This window comes from Carcharodon carcharias, chromosome 18, assembly GCF_017639515.1.
Source record: "Carcharodon carcharias isolate sCarCar2 chromosome 18, sCarCar2.pri, whole genome shotgun sequence".
NCBI lineage: Eukaryota > Metazoa > Chordata > Chondrichthyes > Lamniformes > Lamnidae > Carcharodon > Carcharodon carcharias.
This window is the reverse complement of record NC_054484.1, coordinates 52,858,149-52,875,605: the sequence shown is the minus strand read 5'-3', so window position 1 is coordinate 52,875,605 and position 17,457 is coordinate 52,858,149. Positions and strand designations below refer to the sequence as shown.

Sequence of the window (17,457 nt, the reverse complement as noted above, 5' to 3'; positions counted from 1 at the left end):
AAATCCAACCATCCCCACTTGACATTCAATGGCATTACCATCGCTGCATCCTCCACTATCAACATCCTGGGGTTACCACTGACCAGAAATTCAACTGGACCAGCCATATAAATACTGTGGCTACAAGAGTAGTTCAGAGACTGGGAATTCTGTGGTGAGTAACTCACTTCTGACTTCCCAAAGCCTGTCCACCATCTGAAGTGCAAGTCAGGAGTGCAAAGGAATATTCTCCACTTGACTGGATGAGTGCAGCTCCAACAATACGAGAAGCTCAACACCACCCAGGACAAAATATGACTGCCACCCCATCTACCACAATAAACATTCACTCACTCCAACACAAACATACAGTGGCAGCAGTATGTACCATCTACAAGATTCACTATAGCAACTCACCAAGGCTCCTTCGAAAGCACCTTACAAACCCACAACCGCTACCACCTAGAAGAATAAGGGCAGCAGATGCATGGGAACACCACCACCTGGAAGTTCCCCTCCAAGCCACTCATCACCCTGACTTGGAAATATATCGCCATTCCTTCACTGTTGCTGGGTCAAAATACTGGAACTCTCTCCCTAACAGCACTGTGGGTGTACCTACACCACATGGACTGCAGTGGTTCAAGAAGGCGGCTCACCATCACTTTCTCTAGGGAAATTAGCAATGGGCAATAAATCCTGGCCTAGCCAGTGATGCCCACATCTGCGAAAAAATAAAAATAATTAAGAGGAATGTGGCATTTTGTTTCTATTGCTCTTAAGGAGGTTTCTGTGGTTCAATGAATCATTGTGAAATTTAATTACAACTATTACTGTATACTTTCACTTTCTGTTTGTGAAATAAATCGCCTTAACAAATCATATCTTCCCATTCAATGAAGTGTTTCTTAGTCTATCTTCAATAAGATTATAGAGGTATATCTGAAGGCAAGTTTGAAAGACCAGGGAGAGAAATTCAGCATTATTTTGCACAAGTTTTCAGGTCTAAAATGAAGGTTATGGAGACCGATTTTCATTGCAATCTTCAGGTTCAATCTCTCCTAGAAGTACACCGACTGCCAAATTGGAAGTAGCCAACTTTTTGGTGTGTATTGTGCCTGCCTGAAACTGGGGTTAGGCACCTCACATTTGGATCATAACACTGGTTGTAGGGCCCTAATTGAAACTGATATACAATTAGATCAAGCTTGTGTCACACATGCTCTGCACAGTTGTATCAGGTCTTGAGCAGTCTAACCAGCAGTCCTTAATGGGTCTGCTGAAGGCCGCACAAAAACAACAAGAAATTCATCAGGCCCTAATCAGTGAGCTGTATCAGGCTGACTGATTGGTTTCCACAGCTGGTCTATTTAATTCAAATAAGGCCAAAGTCCAATCTTGATTGGTCCTCAGGGTGACCATACATGCACACAATGCTCCCATTTCATTGACTTGATGCCTTTTTGGTTGCGGCGGGTCCAATTTCTTAACTGAAGTATTCACTTCATATCTCAATGAAGATTCCCTAAGTAACACTATCCCAAGATTAGATATTGGGTACAGACATGCTCTTGGACTCAGGGATTATAGATAGCACTTCTATACCAGAGCAGACCTGAAACTGGTACTTAAACAGCATGCAGATTCATAATGTCAATATTTGACTTAATTGTAGTTGAAAAAGCCAGTAAAAAATAAAATATCTGCTTTTCAATGATATATTTCATAATGGCATTTGGTTAAAATTTCTTAAACTTTGAACATCAAATGCTTACAATGCACAAACATTGTTAACTGAAATGTCACATAAACATAGCTTGTGCTTGCTGCCAGGAAAGTCAAAGAAAACATGAAAAGGTGAATCAGACATTGAGATGTTCCTCTGTATTTAGACAGATTTGACATACAAAGCAAGAAATAAGCTTGTGCTTTTATTGTGAGATCAGGTGAAGGATCAATGATACCACAGAGGGAAGAAAAATTGAGTAAATCAATAATTACATCATTTTAAAAACCTGTGGATTATAGGAAGAAGTCAATATGAAGGAAAACAATGATTTTCAACAGTTTCATATTACCAGTAATTTCTATATTCTGAAAAATAGCCATTAATACCACTTCTTCAAAAAAAAAAAGTTGCATGGAATGAACCCTTTACATGATTGGTTCTTAAGTGGGTCACTGAATGCTACACCAACTCGGTTTTCAAACATGCTGCTCAGATTTTGGATGTTATGAGAGGATGAGGCAAATTAAACAAGAAATTATGTATTTTACCTCTGTATTAATCAAAAACTTGCCAATCATATATTTTAGCTCTCAAGCAGTTATGCTTTGCAGTCCCTGAGTATTTCGGTTTAGGAAAAAAATCATTTTGCAAAGATGGAGCTTCTAATGCAAACTCTTAAGGTTGTATTTGCTTTCAAACAAACACAATGTAACCATTAAAAAAATCAATCATTCTTTTTCATGCCTGGGTCCATCTTTGCAAACACTGCAAGCAAATGCTTAAAGCTTGCTTTGGAAAACTCACAATTTGCGGATAGTTCAACCTTCGATGTTGAACAAATTTGCTCTCAATGTCACTCCAGCGTTTGTTGAGCTGGATCAGCTGCAGCTCCAGTGCCTTAGCAGCTCCTTTCTTTGACAGGCTCTGTGCTTGCCTGCACACTGCATTCAGGTCTCCTCTCTTCTCTTCCAGTTCAGCATCCATCTCCTAATGAGTAAAACCATAGGGCCCCAATGCAGTTAGCTAGCTATTGTCTCATCTTGTCAAAGAAAAACTAAACAATGAAACTGAAATAAACCATTTTCAACTTCCTTATTCAGGCTCTTATTCTTGCATGAGCACACCATAATTTTGTTATATAACTGGCTAATAAGGCAATGTCCAAAATAACTATTTTTTTAAAGAAAAGGCTTTCCCCAGCTTTTGCAAACCACAAATAGCACTGCAGAATATCACCAAGTGGTCCATCTTCATGGGCGAACCTAAACTTGGTGCATTTATCCTGAAAAATGGGATGTTTTAAGTAACTTGATGCAGCATAGAGCAGATTCAAATAGCACTCATAAACACGTGATAGGTTTGTTCTTCTCTCAACCATCTGCATGGCAGTGGTGCTGGTGATGCATTGTCAACCTGATTGTGGCTATCAAAAACAAGCAACTGTTTATTTTAGCCACCTGTTTAGTCCAACATTGACATATCTGAGCTCCTTTTGTAAGCTTATGTTGGCTCAAATTTCACAGTCAGCGGTGTAATGCCAACACTTGCTGCTGACCTCAAAGAAAGTTGAGCACAAAAATCTAGTGATCTCTGTAGTGTGGATTTCCCATTTTCTGATGGCAGTGTGAATCTGCCAGTAATTTAAGAGGTCCTCCAGGCACCCAGCATCACTGATGTCATTAAACAGGCTAAGCAGCCAATCACATTATTCTCACTAACAGAAAATTAAATGTTTCACTTTTAATTAAAATTTTATGGAGAATTAAATAAACGATTGGGATAAACATAGGATTAAGGTAGAAGTTGAAATATAATAAAGAAATGTATTAAAAAAACTTTTTAAAAATGTGATTTTTTTCTTTCATTTTGGAGAAATTTAACATTCCACAAACATTAAATTAGTTTTTTCAGGGCCACTGAAGCAATTCAGATGTAATTATGAACTTAATGGGCTGTTAAAAACTCAGTTACACTTCATGCAGCAAGGTGTAATATTTTCCAAAGTGTTTTTTCACCGAGACCAATCACATAAAAGCCAAGCTTTCATCAGTTCAGCAATTTCAATTTGATTGGAGACTGCAGAGGTTTCACAATCTCTGACAGCTACTTCTGGATTTGTCTGTATGCAGACTCAAGAAGCTGCTGTCAGTTTTAGGGCAGTGATGGCAGTGAACACTGACAGTTTCACTCTCATTAATACCACAAAATCTGGGCCATCAGTTTGTTTCAGCTGGAGAAAACTTTTGTGGTTCTTGATTGGGAATTGCCAGTCCAAATTTAACCATAAAACACTATAAAGAACATTGCCTTTTTAATTTTTAAATTACTATCAAAATTAGTAATAGCCTTTTCAAAATTTAGAATCCTTGCACAATGATCATAGTCTTGTAAGAGTTAAGAAGGTTTCCTTCAAGCTGAAATTATGTTTAAATTTAATAAATAGCTCCCTACAGCATTAGCATGCCACTTTTTTTCTCCTTTAGGTAACCTACTATTGTAAACTTTTAAATCTTTTTCCTCATTATAAAAAATGTGTTTACCATCAAATTTGCCAAATGCATGTTAATCAAAATGACAAAGAAAGTAAAGAAGCGAAAGAAAATAATGGATCATAAAAAAGCGTGGTTCTGCCATGTGTAAAATAATCCACAGACATGTGGCAACGACAGTGGTGAAATATGCTCTGAGCAAACAAGTGACAGAGAAGATACAGTGGTAAGGCATACTTATATTCAGACAGTACAAGAATTGTATAACTGTCCCTTAACTATTACTAGTCTAAAGACAATAACCAGACAATCAATTTCCTGTAATAAATAATCAATTAAAAAGTTTACAAAGATCGCATTACATGGGTCACCACACACGAGAAATGCAGTTTTGATATAGATCTCCATTTTATTAATATCAGTCAGGAAATTTCTATTCCAAGTTTTATGTGGGCTGTAACATAGAATTAGTGGCAACTGAAACATCACAAAAGTATTTCCATTGGATACCATAATGTTATGAAATCCAAAAATCAATTAACTTCCTCCTTCAAATTCTTTATCCCACAAAACTTTTATTAATACCCATACTTAAGAGGTTCAGCAATATTACTATAAATGTCAATTATAAGCCACAGCAAATTCATATACGTTGAAAGAAAACAATTACAGATAAATTCAGGTCCCTGTATCAGTAGGATATGGGCTGTCATCAAAACCTCAGTATATAGTAATTAAACTCTCTGGCTAGAAAAAGTGCACTTAGAAGGTACAAGATGCACTGTAACAGAATATCACCACATCTTCAGTTGGAACCAACTTTTTTTTCCCCAGGTTGTTAAGAAAAAGAGAAACGCAAACACCTGTTTTTAAAAGAATGTTACCTTCATCTTCTGGTCATCTTTGGGTTCTGGAAGACTGGCTAACCTTTTCTCAATGTCATCCAACCACTGCAAAAGATTGTCGGCCTGCTTCTTGTACTGATACCACTGTGGAGAAATCTCCAGCGCCTTCTTTCTCCTAATAGATCTCAAATCCTGTTTAAAATGTCAATGATTATTGTTTGATAGCCATCACATATTAAGAGCACAAAGTATCAGAAATACTCATCCTAAGCCCGCACTCATATCAATATTTTTTCTCTCTTTGTGTTTCATTTTGAAGATTTTGTTAAAAACCAATTAACTCTGTTGTCTGAAAGACAGTTAACACTTCAGGTTGATGGCCTTTCATCAGGCCTACCTTGCTGAATCTACTTTGCCTACATGGAGTAGGATTTTCCTGCTGGTTTCGGGGCCCTGATATCAGGTCCAAATGGGGGTCCTGAGTCCACACTTGCTTGGAGCCAGACCAGCAGAGCTATTTTCCTGAAGGCAGGCTCCTAAATGGCCATCTCTGCACTCACATCCCATTATAGATAGTAGGTGGACTCCCAATGCTGCCAGACCATCAGAGGGCCAGCAACTCTACAGACTTGGTAGCTCCTGCAATAGAGGTGGATGTTGCTGAGGCAAGTAGGAGAATGCAAGGGCACCTCAAATGGAGGCTCCCTTGAAGCCAGAGAAAAAAAAAATTAAGAGGGAGGGAAGGCAGTAGGCCGCTTGGATTGGGGAGAAACCCCACTACTCAGATTATTTGGGATGTGGGGGCATCTTTTGATGCCCGAGGCAAAGGAATGTAGCTTTTGACTCCGATGGCCCACCGGTCTGCTGCAGAGGCACCATCCCCATTAAGAAGGTGGCCTCCCCAGAGGGTGAGGCAGGGAGAGGGGTGGGGGGGCTGTAGGCACTCCACTACTGGCAAAATGCTGGCAGGGCTTCTCCAATTGGGGCCTTAATTATGTCAATTGGCTGCCTCCCTCCGAGGTACAGACGACTAATCCACATTTGGGTGCCCACTCCTGGGAAACCTCCCCGGCAATGGGAATGCACAGGAAGTCGTCCCAACCCTTACCTTCACCATTTCCCCCCCCACCGCACCAACCCCCGTCTCCCACCCCTCACTTCGAAGTTGCCATCAAGGGACTAGGAAATTTCTGCCTGTTAACTTTGTTTCTATCTCCAAAGATGCTGTCTTCGTACTTTGCTGGCTGTGTTGTAACCAATATGATTTTCTCTCTTGAGATGTTTGCTGAAGAAGTCTAAGTCCGCTTTTAAGCTTGAACTTGAAAGCAACAGATGGGAAAATCATGGGCTAGGTACCTGCTATTTTCCACTATCTTCTGTCAAAAGATAAGGTCCCAACTGGCAGCGCAATCTCATAAAATGATTCACCTTATACCAGCCTCAGATTCGGGGAACCATTTCTGCCCCTAATCACAAATTCACTCACACCATGTTTTGTGTATGCTGAATTTGCTTGGAAATGACATTCACAAAAGTACTTTGACAAAGATATTAATGACCATCCAACACCCTTGCCGCAATAGGGAGGAAAGCATCCAGTTTCGGGAGGTTGGAGATACGAAAGGGTTGTATTCGGAGAATGCATCCTCAACATGGTGCCCACCTCCTTTTATACAGCAGCAGATGTAGGGACATTCAAGTATCCTGCTGTGGAACATTCAATGAACATCTTTAAACTGAGTCCCATGGTGAGTTTTGAAACCCAACTTAAAATTTACCGTTGCTGCTGTATGAGTTTCCCAGGGGTCAGGAATACCGGCAGCAAAATGGAGGCAGGAGCTGCTGGTTTCACAACCGAAAAGACTTCTCCAACACTCTTTGTAAGCCAGCAGTCCCTCAAGGAAGTGAGGAGGCTTCTTCAAGGATTCTCGATCATTCCCCATCCTGATCCTGGCCTCTCTTCCTTCTCCCAGTCACTGTCTCTCTCTCTCTCTCACCATTCCCCACCCCACCCCACACACAATCCTGGCTCCTCTACCATCCCCCCCATCGCTGTCTCTCTTCCTGGTCCCTATTGCCAAGGACTGCCTGACGGGTCCCTGCCAGTGGCCTTCTGCCACTGGTGTCTTCTTTTGGTCACTGGCTAGACTGTCCATTTGGCTAGATGCCGATGGGAAATGGAACTAATAAATGTTAATAATGTCCTATGTTAAGTTTGTGATACAGCAGTATTCTGGAGAGCATGGCGGGAGCTGTACTGTAATGCATCCTGAGCTACCTAGAAATCAGAAGGACTGATTCAATGCTATGTTCAATGATAATCCAATTATGGCTTGGTATTGGCAGCTGTATCTGTGCCCATCTTCAGTCTATGACTGGCACAAAAATGTAATGAGCTGGGTCTGAAGGTGATAGCATTTTCCTTCCAGGAGTTATTCTTCCTTCATTTTTTAACTCCCCCTTTTATCCACTGACTTCCGATGAGCACTTAGGCTACAGCATTGGGGTGGGGGGGTTGGTGGGGGAGGGGGTGGCGGCTGAGTGGCTGCATGCTTCCAATGAAAAGCCACTTGTACTTGTGGAAACAAGCAGTGCAATGTCACATTGTTCCCAGGTAACAAATATTCAGAAAGAGTCAAAACTCCTACATCCAAGAGAAGCAAACTGGATGACTCTGTGGATGTCATCGCTTCGTCACTAGTCTGCAAAAAACTGAACGGATAAAAATAGAAGGCTATGATCACCTTGATGGCTACCCACAGTGTCATCCAGCTTGCAAATATCTGGAAATCATTCAGTCACAAATGGTGCAGTTGGCACTACCTCTTGGCTCAACCACAGCTTCCAGGTCATGGGTCCTATATCCTAGGATGATATACCCAATGGCTTGTGGGCAGTAAGAAGCTTTGGTGAAACTCATCTTCCTCATCCAAGTCCATATCAAGAATAGAATATAATGGGAGATTGTATTCTGTGTTCAGGGGCAAGTTTGGTTAAATCAGCTGCTTCCTGCATAGCTCCAATATCCAAATTGGAAAGACCAAAAGAGAGCACCAACAATGTTATGCAAAAGTTGAACATTATTGCTTCTCCTGTGCAATTATAATGGTATTAATAAGGCAAAGTACTTTTTCACCACCTTTGTGTGCTTGAACAGAGAACCCCCTCAAGCAACACATTTCGGAATTGGGAACAATCAGAAAACTTATATATTTTATATATATATATATGGCCTTTGTTATCATCTTTCTCTCCTTTATCCTCAAAGTAAGCCTTTACGACAGCAGTGAACTATATATAATGGACCATACCTATATATTATTAGGCTGATATCATTGAGCAAAACAGTGTAAATTATTTTGATGCTCAAATTAGATATGATATGTATTCTGAATTCATCCTCTCAAACTCTAGCCATATATTCAGTCTAACCTTCAGGATTTATAGAAAAATAAATTGTTTGGAGAACTAGCCACATAATATCTCACTTGATATTTTTGACATTATTCGTGGAAAAATTATCTTGAAAGGATATCTGCAGCCATTTTTGCTGGGCCAACATATGATCCAATTCTGGCAGGAACATTCCAAAAGAAGTATATGTATGAATGGAGATAAGCAGAAAATTAGCACATCAATGTACCAAAATACAAAACAATATTTAATTCCTACTTTTTGAAGGAAATTTGCAGCTTCTGTTGATTCAGGTATTGCTGACTGATCATACCTTGAGAATATTAAATTTAGCCTGCAGCATCTGTTGTTTCATTCTAATTTCTTCTCGCTTTTTCTCATTTGTGACACTCTGTTGCAAAGTGTCTCCCATTTTTGCCAGTTCATTCATTCTCCTCTCATCATCTTCACTCTGTAATATTAATAAGAATTGCATGAAACAAACAGGTCACAATTTGGAAACTGCAACATGTATACTTTTGCATTGTTAACTTTTCATTTGCTACCTTCAGTAGCAACACTTGCCCCTGCTGCAAAGGAACTTGTAGCAGCTACTCGAGCAGTCTGCAATATCAGTCCATAAAATCTCCAATCATCCGTAATGATGGTCTGAACCAGTACTGAGCAACCATTCAAAATTTCCCTTGTGTTAGAAAGAAATACAGTTCACACAAGTAATGGTCAGTTCCAATCTGAAGAACAATTCAAGAAAGATGAGGGTGTGGCTGGAACATTTACTATTATGCAGTGCTGCCATACACAAGTCAGTGGAAATTGTAATATAAGGCAGAAATATGAACAGTAATGACCATGGCAGTAAATACAGCATCTCTTATAAATCTATCAAAATAAAATTTATATTTTAAATTAAGGAGAGAATTTTGTGGCAGAGCGAATTAGCACCTGGTCCTTTCATTTGAGGCTGTGAATCCAGCATGACTGATGGGTTGAATGTCTCCCTTTCTGGCAGCTGTAAGTTCCTAGGTGAATTGAGTTTGGACAACCAAAATTCAATTAATAAGAGTAACTGAATAAAAAGGACTCAAGTTCTTAGGCTTTATCTCAGAGTTTACATTGAAAAAGGTCTAGTTGCACGGAACAATGACAAAGCACTTTGTAAAGGAGTGCCACTTCGTTAAAAAAGTGCCTATTTTTGTTATTAATTTGAACATTTCTAAACTAAGGCTATAAAACTGTTAAAATGTCATGCCACATGATACAATTGCATTAAAAATAACACAGAATTCTTCTCTTAAAAGTAAAAACATTCCTGAACCCTAGAGGCAAAATTGTTCCTGTTGATAATTTTAGCAAAATTACCTCTCTATAGCCTTGGGCCAAACATGGGCAAAAGAGCTGAATTCCAGAGGTGAGGTGAAAGTGACTGCCCTTGACATAAAGGCAGCATTTGACTGAGTGTGGCATCAATTAGCTCTAGCAAAATTGAAGTCAAAGGGAATCGGGGAAAAGCTCTCTGCTGGTTGGAATCATATCTAGCACAAAGGAAGATGGTTGCAGTTGTTGGAGGTAAATCATCTCAGTTCCAGGACATCACTGCAGGAATTCCTCAGGGTAGTATCCTAGGCCCAACCATCTTCAGCTGTTGCATCAATGACCTTCCTTCCATCATAAGGTCAGAAGTGGGGGTGTTTGCAGATGATTGCACAATGTTCAGCACCACTTGTGACTCCTCAGATACTGAAGCAGTCTGTGTCAATATGCAGCAAGATCTGGACAATATTCAGGCTTGGACTGATAAGTGGCAAGTAACATTTGTGCCACATAAGGGCCAGGCAATGACCATCTCCAAAAAGAGAGAATCTAACCATCAGTGCAAAAGACAAGGCTGAAGCACTTACAACTAAATTCAGCCAGAAATGCTGGATGGATGATTCATCTCAGCCTCCTCCTGAGGCCCCCAGCAGCACAGATGCCAGTCTTCAGCCAATTTGATTAACTCCAGGTAATATCAAGAAACGGCAGAAGGCACTGGATGCTGCAAACACTATGGACTCTGAAAACCTTCCAGCAATAGTACTGAAAGTTCTCTGCTCCAGAACTAGCTGTGTCCTCAGGCAAACTGTTCCAGTGCAGCTACAACATTGGAATCTGCCTGGCAATATGAAAATTGCCAAGGTGTGTCCTATCCACAAAAAGCAGGAAAAGCCAAAGCGGCCAATTACCAACCTGTCAGTCTACTCACGATCAACAACATGATCCAAGGTGATGTTGATAGTGCTATCCTGTGACACTTACTTAGCAATAACCTGTTCACTGACACTCAGTTTGAGTTCTGCCAGGGCCACTCAACTCCTGACCTCACTACTGTCTTGATCCAAACATGGACAAAAGAGCTGAGCTCAAGGGGTGAGGTGAGCGTGACTGCCCAGAAGGAAAAAACAGTAAAAACTAGGAAATAAAAATACTGGTCCGAACTGGTCTTGTATACTTTAAAATGGAACACTAGTAAAACTGGGAAATAAGAGTACTGGTCTGAACTATTTTTTCCCTTCTAGGTGCCCTTGACATCAAGGCATCATTTGACTGAGTGTGACGTCAAGGAGACTCAGCAAAACTGAAATCAATAGGTTTCAGGGAGAAAACTCTCCACTGGTTAGAGTCATACCTAGCACGAAGGAAAATGGTTGTGGTTATTGGAGGTCAATCATCTGTCCTGGAACATCGCTGCAGGCTAGGGTCCCTTTTCAGCTGCTTCATTGATGACCTTCCCACCATCATAAGGTCAGAAGTGGGGATGTTCTTGATGAATGCACAATTTTCAGCACCATACGTGACTCATCAGATATTGAAGCAGTCATGTCCATATGCAGCAAGACCTGGACAACATTCAAGCTTGGGCTGATAAGCAAATAACATTTGTGGCACACAAGTGCCAGGCAATGGCTATATCCAATAAGAGAGAATCTAACCATCTCCTATTGACATCCAACAGCATTAACATCACTAAATCCCTCACTATCAACATTCTGGGGGTTACAATTGACCAGAAACTGAACTGGGCTAGCCATATAAATACTGTGGCTACAAGAGCAGGTCAGAAACTGGGAACACTGTAAAGAGTTTCCTGACTCCCCAAAGCCTATCCACAATCTACAAGGCATAAGTCAGGGGTGTGATGGAGTATTCTCCATTTGCCTGGATGCGTCTAGCACTCAAGAAGCTCGACATGAGATAGGACAAAGCAGCCGCTTGATTGACACCCCATCCACCACCTTCAACATTCACTTCCTCTGCCACTGATGCACAGTGGCAGCAGTGTGTACCATCTACAAGATGCACTGCAGCAAATCATCAAGGCTTCTTTGACAGCACTTTCCAAACCCACAATCTGTACCACATAGGAGGATAAGGACAGCAGATGCATGGAAACACCATCATCTGAAAGTTCCCCTCCAAGCCAATCACCATCCTAACATGAACTGCCTTGCTAACAATACTCTGGGTGTACCTACACCACATGGACTGCAGCGGTTCAAGGAGACAGTTCACCACCCCCTTCCCATGGGCAATTAGGGATGGGCAATAAATGCTGGCCTAACCAGTGATGCTCACATCCTGTGAAAGAATAAAAAAAATGTTTTCAATTCTGAAGTAACATGGGAAAACAATGACTAAATATAATATTTTTCACTGAAATGTAAAAAATGCAATACACGAGGTTAAAGTAAATTATGTAGTTTGTTCTGTGTTAGCTGAATAAGCACAGTAATTGAACTAAATTGTGGCATTAAAGGAATATTTGCCTTTCTGACACAGTCTACAATTACCCAAAGGTCTTGGGCCTTATCACACTTTGCAAAAGATACTGTTAAACAGTTTCTACTTAGGTATGACAAATAGTCATTTGCAATTTCAAGACTTCTTCCATTTGCAGTGCTCATCAACATTTTGCTAGATTTTACTCTATTATTACCTAAATATATATTTGCTCATGAATTAAATGCTACCTTTTTTCAAAGATATAGATTTTGTCATATTTGTGAATCCATAATGATCATTAAATAAAATTGCTCTAGGTGTTTTCCTCCTGTGTACTTTAATTGTTTTGTTCTCTTTTTCTTTGTGTGTTCATCCAGTTCCAGTTCCTATGCTACTTTTCTTGTTTATTTCTGCAATAACATGCATAATAGGATGGAGCGAGCCATTTAGTTCCTTGAGCCTGTTTAGTACTCAATTAGATTTTAGCTAATCTGTTTCTTAACTCCATCGATCCACTTTGTTTCCATAACCCTTCATACTTTTGCCAACAAAAGCAATAGAACTCAGTTTTCAAATTTTCAATTGACCTAACTTCAACAGCTTTTGGTGGAAAAGGCTCTAAATTTCCATTAACCTTTGTGTGGAAGGTTACCCCTGAATGGTCTCATTCTAACTTTAAGGCTTCATCCCCTTGTTCTGGACTCCAACACCAGAAAGAATACTTTCTATCAATCCCATCAAAACCTTTTGTCATCTTAAACACCTCGATTAGATCACCCCTTAATCTATTATACACAAGAAAAACAAAACTGATCAGTGCAATCTACCCTTATAATTTGACCCTTTTTGTCCCAGTATTATCCAGGTAACATTCTAAGAGAAACTGTTCTCTCCTGGTGTATCTTGAAAAGTTCCAGATAGAGTCAAAGAATGATACTTTAGTTGATAGAAAATACTATCTTGTTATCTAGTTACAGAAATGTAATTTGACTATTTTCAACTTTTTACAAGTTCAATCGTTGTTCTATCAGTTGTACGCTAATATAAGATAAAGTCAATAGTTAAGAGGTCATTACTTTTAAAATGTGTGTGTCAAGTGATCTGCAATTAGATAAAACCGAGAAAAATATAAAAGGCAGCAAGCACTTAAAAGTGTGAATTAATGAATAGAGTATGACATATGTTATTGTGGGTTTATCTCAGGATTCATTGGCTTCTTACTCTGAAGGAGATCTTGCTGGAGGCAATGGTCTTTTGTTCAAAAACATTTATTTACATGCTAACTATTTACAAAGATTAAATAAGACCAAGACATAGCTGGAGCTACTCCCTGAGATGTTTCACAATAATCTTCTCTCAGTGACTGACATCACTGTGACATAGTTCCCTATGCACATGCTCAGTGGCTATCATTAGAGTTAACCCTTTACTATACATGACACAAGAAACTTCATTTTTGATAAAGATAAAGTGCACAGAGATTTCCAATTTTAAGAGAAAAACATCCATATATAAGAAATGACAGTGCTTTTAAAAAAATGTATTTTCTTCAAGAACAAAATTGGTTTGGAAAATCATAGAGAAAATTAATTCCATGAATTCCTCTGAACTGTTCCTGCTCCACCTATCGTAACTAATGACCTTATCCAGTTTCTAAAAATTGCTATGTTCTTACATTGCAAACATATGTCAGTGACATATGTTTACTGGTGAAACATCATTTACTATTTTAAAGTCCATAGCCATGGAATAATTACAGGAAAGACAAAAGTTCTTTTAAAATACAAATTTACTTTCAGTGACTTTAGATTTAATAATTTCCCATATGGTAAAAGTTTTTTTTCTCTCTAAAGAAAGAAGCAGAATGCAAGGGCATTTACCAGCACTGGTTATGTCATACATTAGACAAACCTCACGTTGTAACACAGATAGTTTTGTCTCAAGTATCTTTACTATTAACAAACAGTGAACTTTTAAAGGCAGCTTTTCATTGAGAAGTGCTTTATAAAGGGTGTAACAATTACCTCTCTCTCCCCTGATCAAAATGGCAACCAGATGAGAATTCAGCCCCTTGAGCCTGCTCCACTATTGAATGAGATTATGACTGAACTTCTGTAACAACTGCGCTTTCCCAACCATAATCCCTTGATTTCCAGGTTTCTATCAATCTCAGCCTTGAATATATTCAATGACACAGCAGCCATAGACCTTTGGTGTAGAGAATTTCAAAGATAAACAATGTTCTGTGAAGAAATTTCTTCTCCATTGCTAAGCTAAAACTTATGATACAATGATTATTTGTACTCAAGTGTTCCCTGCAACACTTAGTCCACTTGGCTCACCTCATTCTCCAACACCAGATCCAGCAATGCTTCCTCGTTGGACCAAGACTAAACTGGTCAAGGAAGTTCTCCTGAGCACTCCTCAGAAATTCTTTGCTCGCTTGTCCCTCTAGTCTAACATTATCCCAATTGATATTTGGGGTTTGAAGTCCCGAAAATCACCACTCTATAGTTCTTGCATATCTCTGCGATTTCCCTGCAGATTTGCTACTCTATCTCTCTCACTATATGGATGCTGATGGAATAGATTCAGTCTGTGATCTCGGATATAAATATATATCATCTAACCAGGTGAATCAATTGAGGGTGTTACATGTTTATTTTTGCTCAAAAATGTAAGTATGTTTAAGAATTTCATGTATGCACCTTCATATGTTTGTGCATTCATACATCTAAGAGTTCCATTGAATCCCCAGCACGAAATACCTGAAGTTTGAACTCAGAATTAAAGGATTCAATGTGGAGAAATGACTGGTGCAAACATGATTTTCTGGTCCTATAATTCTCCTTATTTTAACAAGAAACAGCATTTTATGAATAGTGACATCTAGGGACAGAATATCAGTTCAGTACCAACTGCCATTTTTCGTCATTGTTTTCATTCTGCTCACCAATTCAGACACCTTTAATTGTTTGCATGGTGTCCAGGTGGAAGGTTGGTCATTATTTCAGTATTTGGTTACATAGCTAGTCCTAATACTGCAACTTCTATTCAACTAACCATCTCTTTCTCAAAATCCCCTTCCTTCAGATTCTCTCCTTGTTGTATTTCTGCTTCCAGTTCATCCATCATTTGCTGGATATTTGTATCAAACTGTTCCAGCTCCTTTGGAGACACCTGAAGGATAAGAAAATGTAATTATTAACTGTTATCTGCAAACACATCTGTGTCCGAATGGTCCCATTTCACAGTAAAAACTGTAGGTGACCTGCAGACTCTATTGATAATATTTAGAACATTTCAAACCACACATTCCTTATAATCACAGGTGTTTATGTCTGTACATGATTCCTGGTATAATTGAATACAGCGATTTCAGTTCAGACTCTAAAGCAGTTACTTTAAAATCATCTATTCTAGTATAATTACAAGTCATTACGATTACAGGGTCTCCCACTTAGGCTAGCAGTCAGTGCTCACAACTTCCAAGAGAGACATGCCCCCTCCCCTCCCATTTCATCAAAAATCCAAGTATGAATGATTCCATCAATCATGCAAGGTTGCAAAAAAAAGTAACCAAAGCCAAGAAACAAAGCCAGGCAAACACTATAATTTGGTTTAAGAGAACACCCTTATAACTTGGAAGCAAGACTGAACATGTTCATAAGAAAAGCTATTATTACCCATCTGATAGGCTTTTCTTCATTCGTCTAATGATACGTACCTACACAAGCTGTAAGTATATCATCCAGTGAAATATGTCCTGGGGAATTTACATGCAGAGCGCGCACATGAAAATGTCATTATTGATAGATGGCGGTTCACAAGGGAACTGATTTTCATACACAAATGCAAGTCAGTTCCAAATGTAAAACTCACTACAAAATAAAGCATTAATAGTACCAAATGGAGGAGATTTTCAGATTGGGTGATAATTATGTGGGATATTGGCTCCCAAGGCACATTACCAATTAAAATAACTCAATGTGCAGTCAAAAACTTCAGATAATCGATGGAAGGACCAGCATCTGAGCAGAAGTAGGCCAGTCAGTACTTCAAACCTTCTCCGCCATTAAATAAGACCCCCCCCACACAGTCTTTCCATATCCCTTGAAGCTCTCGGTTTCCAAAAATCTATTGATCTCTGTATTAAATGTACTCAATGGCTGAGCATACATAGCTTCTGGAACAAGGAATTCCAAATATTCACAACCCTTTTAGTGAAGACATTAATCATCTCTGTCCTACATCTCTGATTCCTTATTCAGAAACTATGACTCCCTAGTTCTTGACTCCTTCAATCATGAAGCCATCCCCTATCAAGCCCCTTAAGAAATTTATATGTTTCAATGACATCACCTCTCATTCTTCTAAATTCTGGGAATATAGCCTTAGTCTGCTCAATCTCTCCTCATAGGACACTCCTCTTGACTGCTGAAACAGAGGTGAATCTGTAATGGAGGCCAGTGATGAAGCCAAACAAGTGGCACGGCTTCCTCTAATGCTGTCACCAGCATTCTGGGCTACTCCCATATTTATATTACCAATGGCCAGTACTAATGCCACCTTATTGATTTCCACGCCTTCCTCCTCCATTGTGGTCAGGGTAGTCATGTTTGCAGCTCCATTCCCAGCTCTCTGCATTTCCCTGGAGTTTTGGCTCATTTTGACTTATGAGTGAGGGAAATGAACTGATTATTGTAGATGAACAGTGAATATTTAAGGGGGACAGCTGTAAGGAATGGGTGTGAGAGGGCAATAGGATGAGGATAAGTTGGAGTGTTATCTGTTGAGATGGAGGTTTGAGGAACAGGTTGGAGAGAAAATAATGTGTGAGACGATGTGTATCAGTCAGAGAAATACCATGCCTGAGAATGTTAGGGAGGTGAGAAAGCTAAGTGGCAGTTGCGGGACACTCAACCTGTCAGACCTCATGAGGCCATTAAACCTTTTGCAGCATTGGATCCAGTTCCTGAGCATCACACTCATGCTATTCACAATCTTTGCTACTTTCAGCCACATCTGCTGGGTGGGGCTATCTGGCTTCCTCCTCCTTTCCTCAAGGAATGGAACTTCTCTTCTTGCCCTCATTGCATTCAACATAACGTCCAGAGTTGAGTCTCAGATTTCAGGGCAGCCTTCCCACATCTTACCTCCATTCTACACCAGTTTCCTGGTTCCCACTTGTGTCTTCAATGTTCCATTCAGTGCTGCCACAGTGAGCCCCGCTGAAGTCCCT

The 17,457-nt window shown here is 39.7% G+C and overlaps 1 protein-coding gene across 1 annotated transcript in view; it reads right to left on the bottom strand.

Moving 5' to 3' along the window:
• dmd (dystrophin) overlaps window positions 1–17,457 on the bottom strand; it is a 1,748,406-nt gene that overhangs the window by 963,446 nt on the left and 767,503 nt on the right. The window contains exons 37-40 of the mRNA XM_041212034.1: window positions 15,279–15,395; window positions 8,770–8,907; window positions 5,082–5,234; window positions 2,513–2,695 (exon numbers count right to left, since the gene is read on the bottom strand). Coding sequence (XP_041067968.1) covers window positions 2,513–2,695; window positions 5,082–5,234; window positions 8,770–8,907; window positions 15,279–15,395 — 591 coding nt within the window. The remainder of the gene's footprint in view (window positions 1–2,512; window positions 2,696–5,081; window positions 5,235–8,769; window positions 8,908–15,278; window positions 15,396–17,457) is intronic.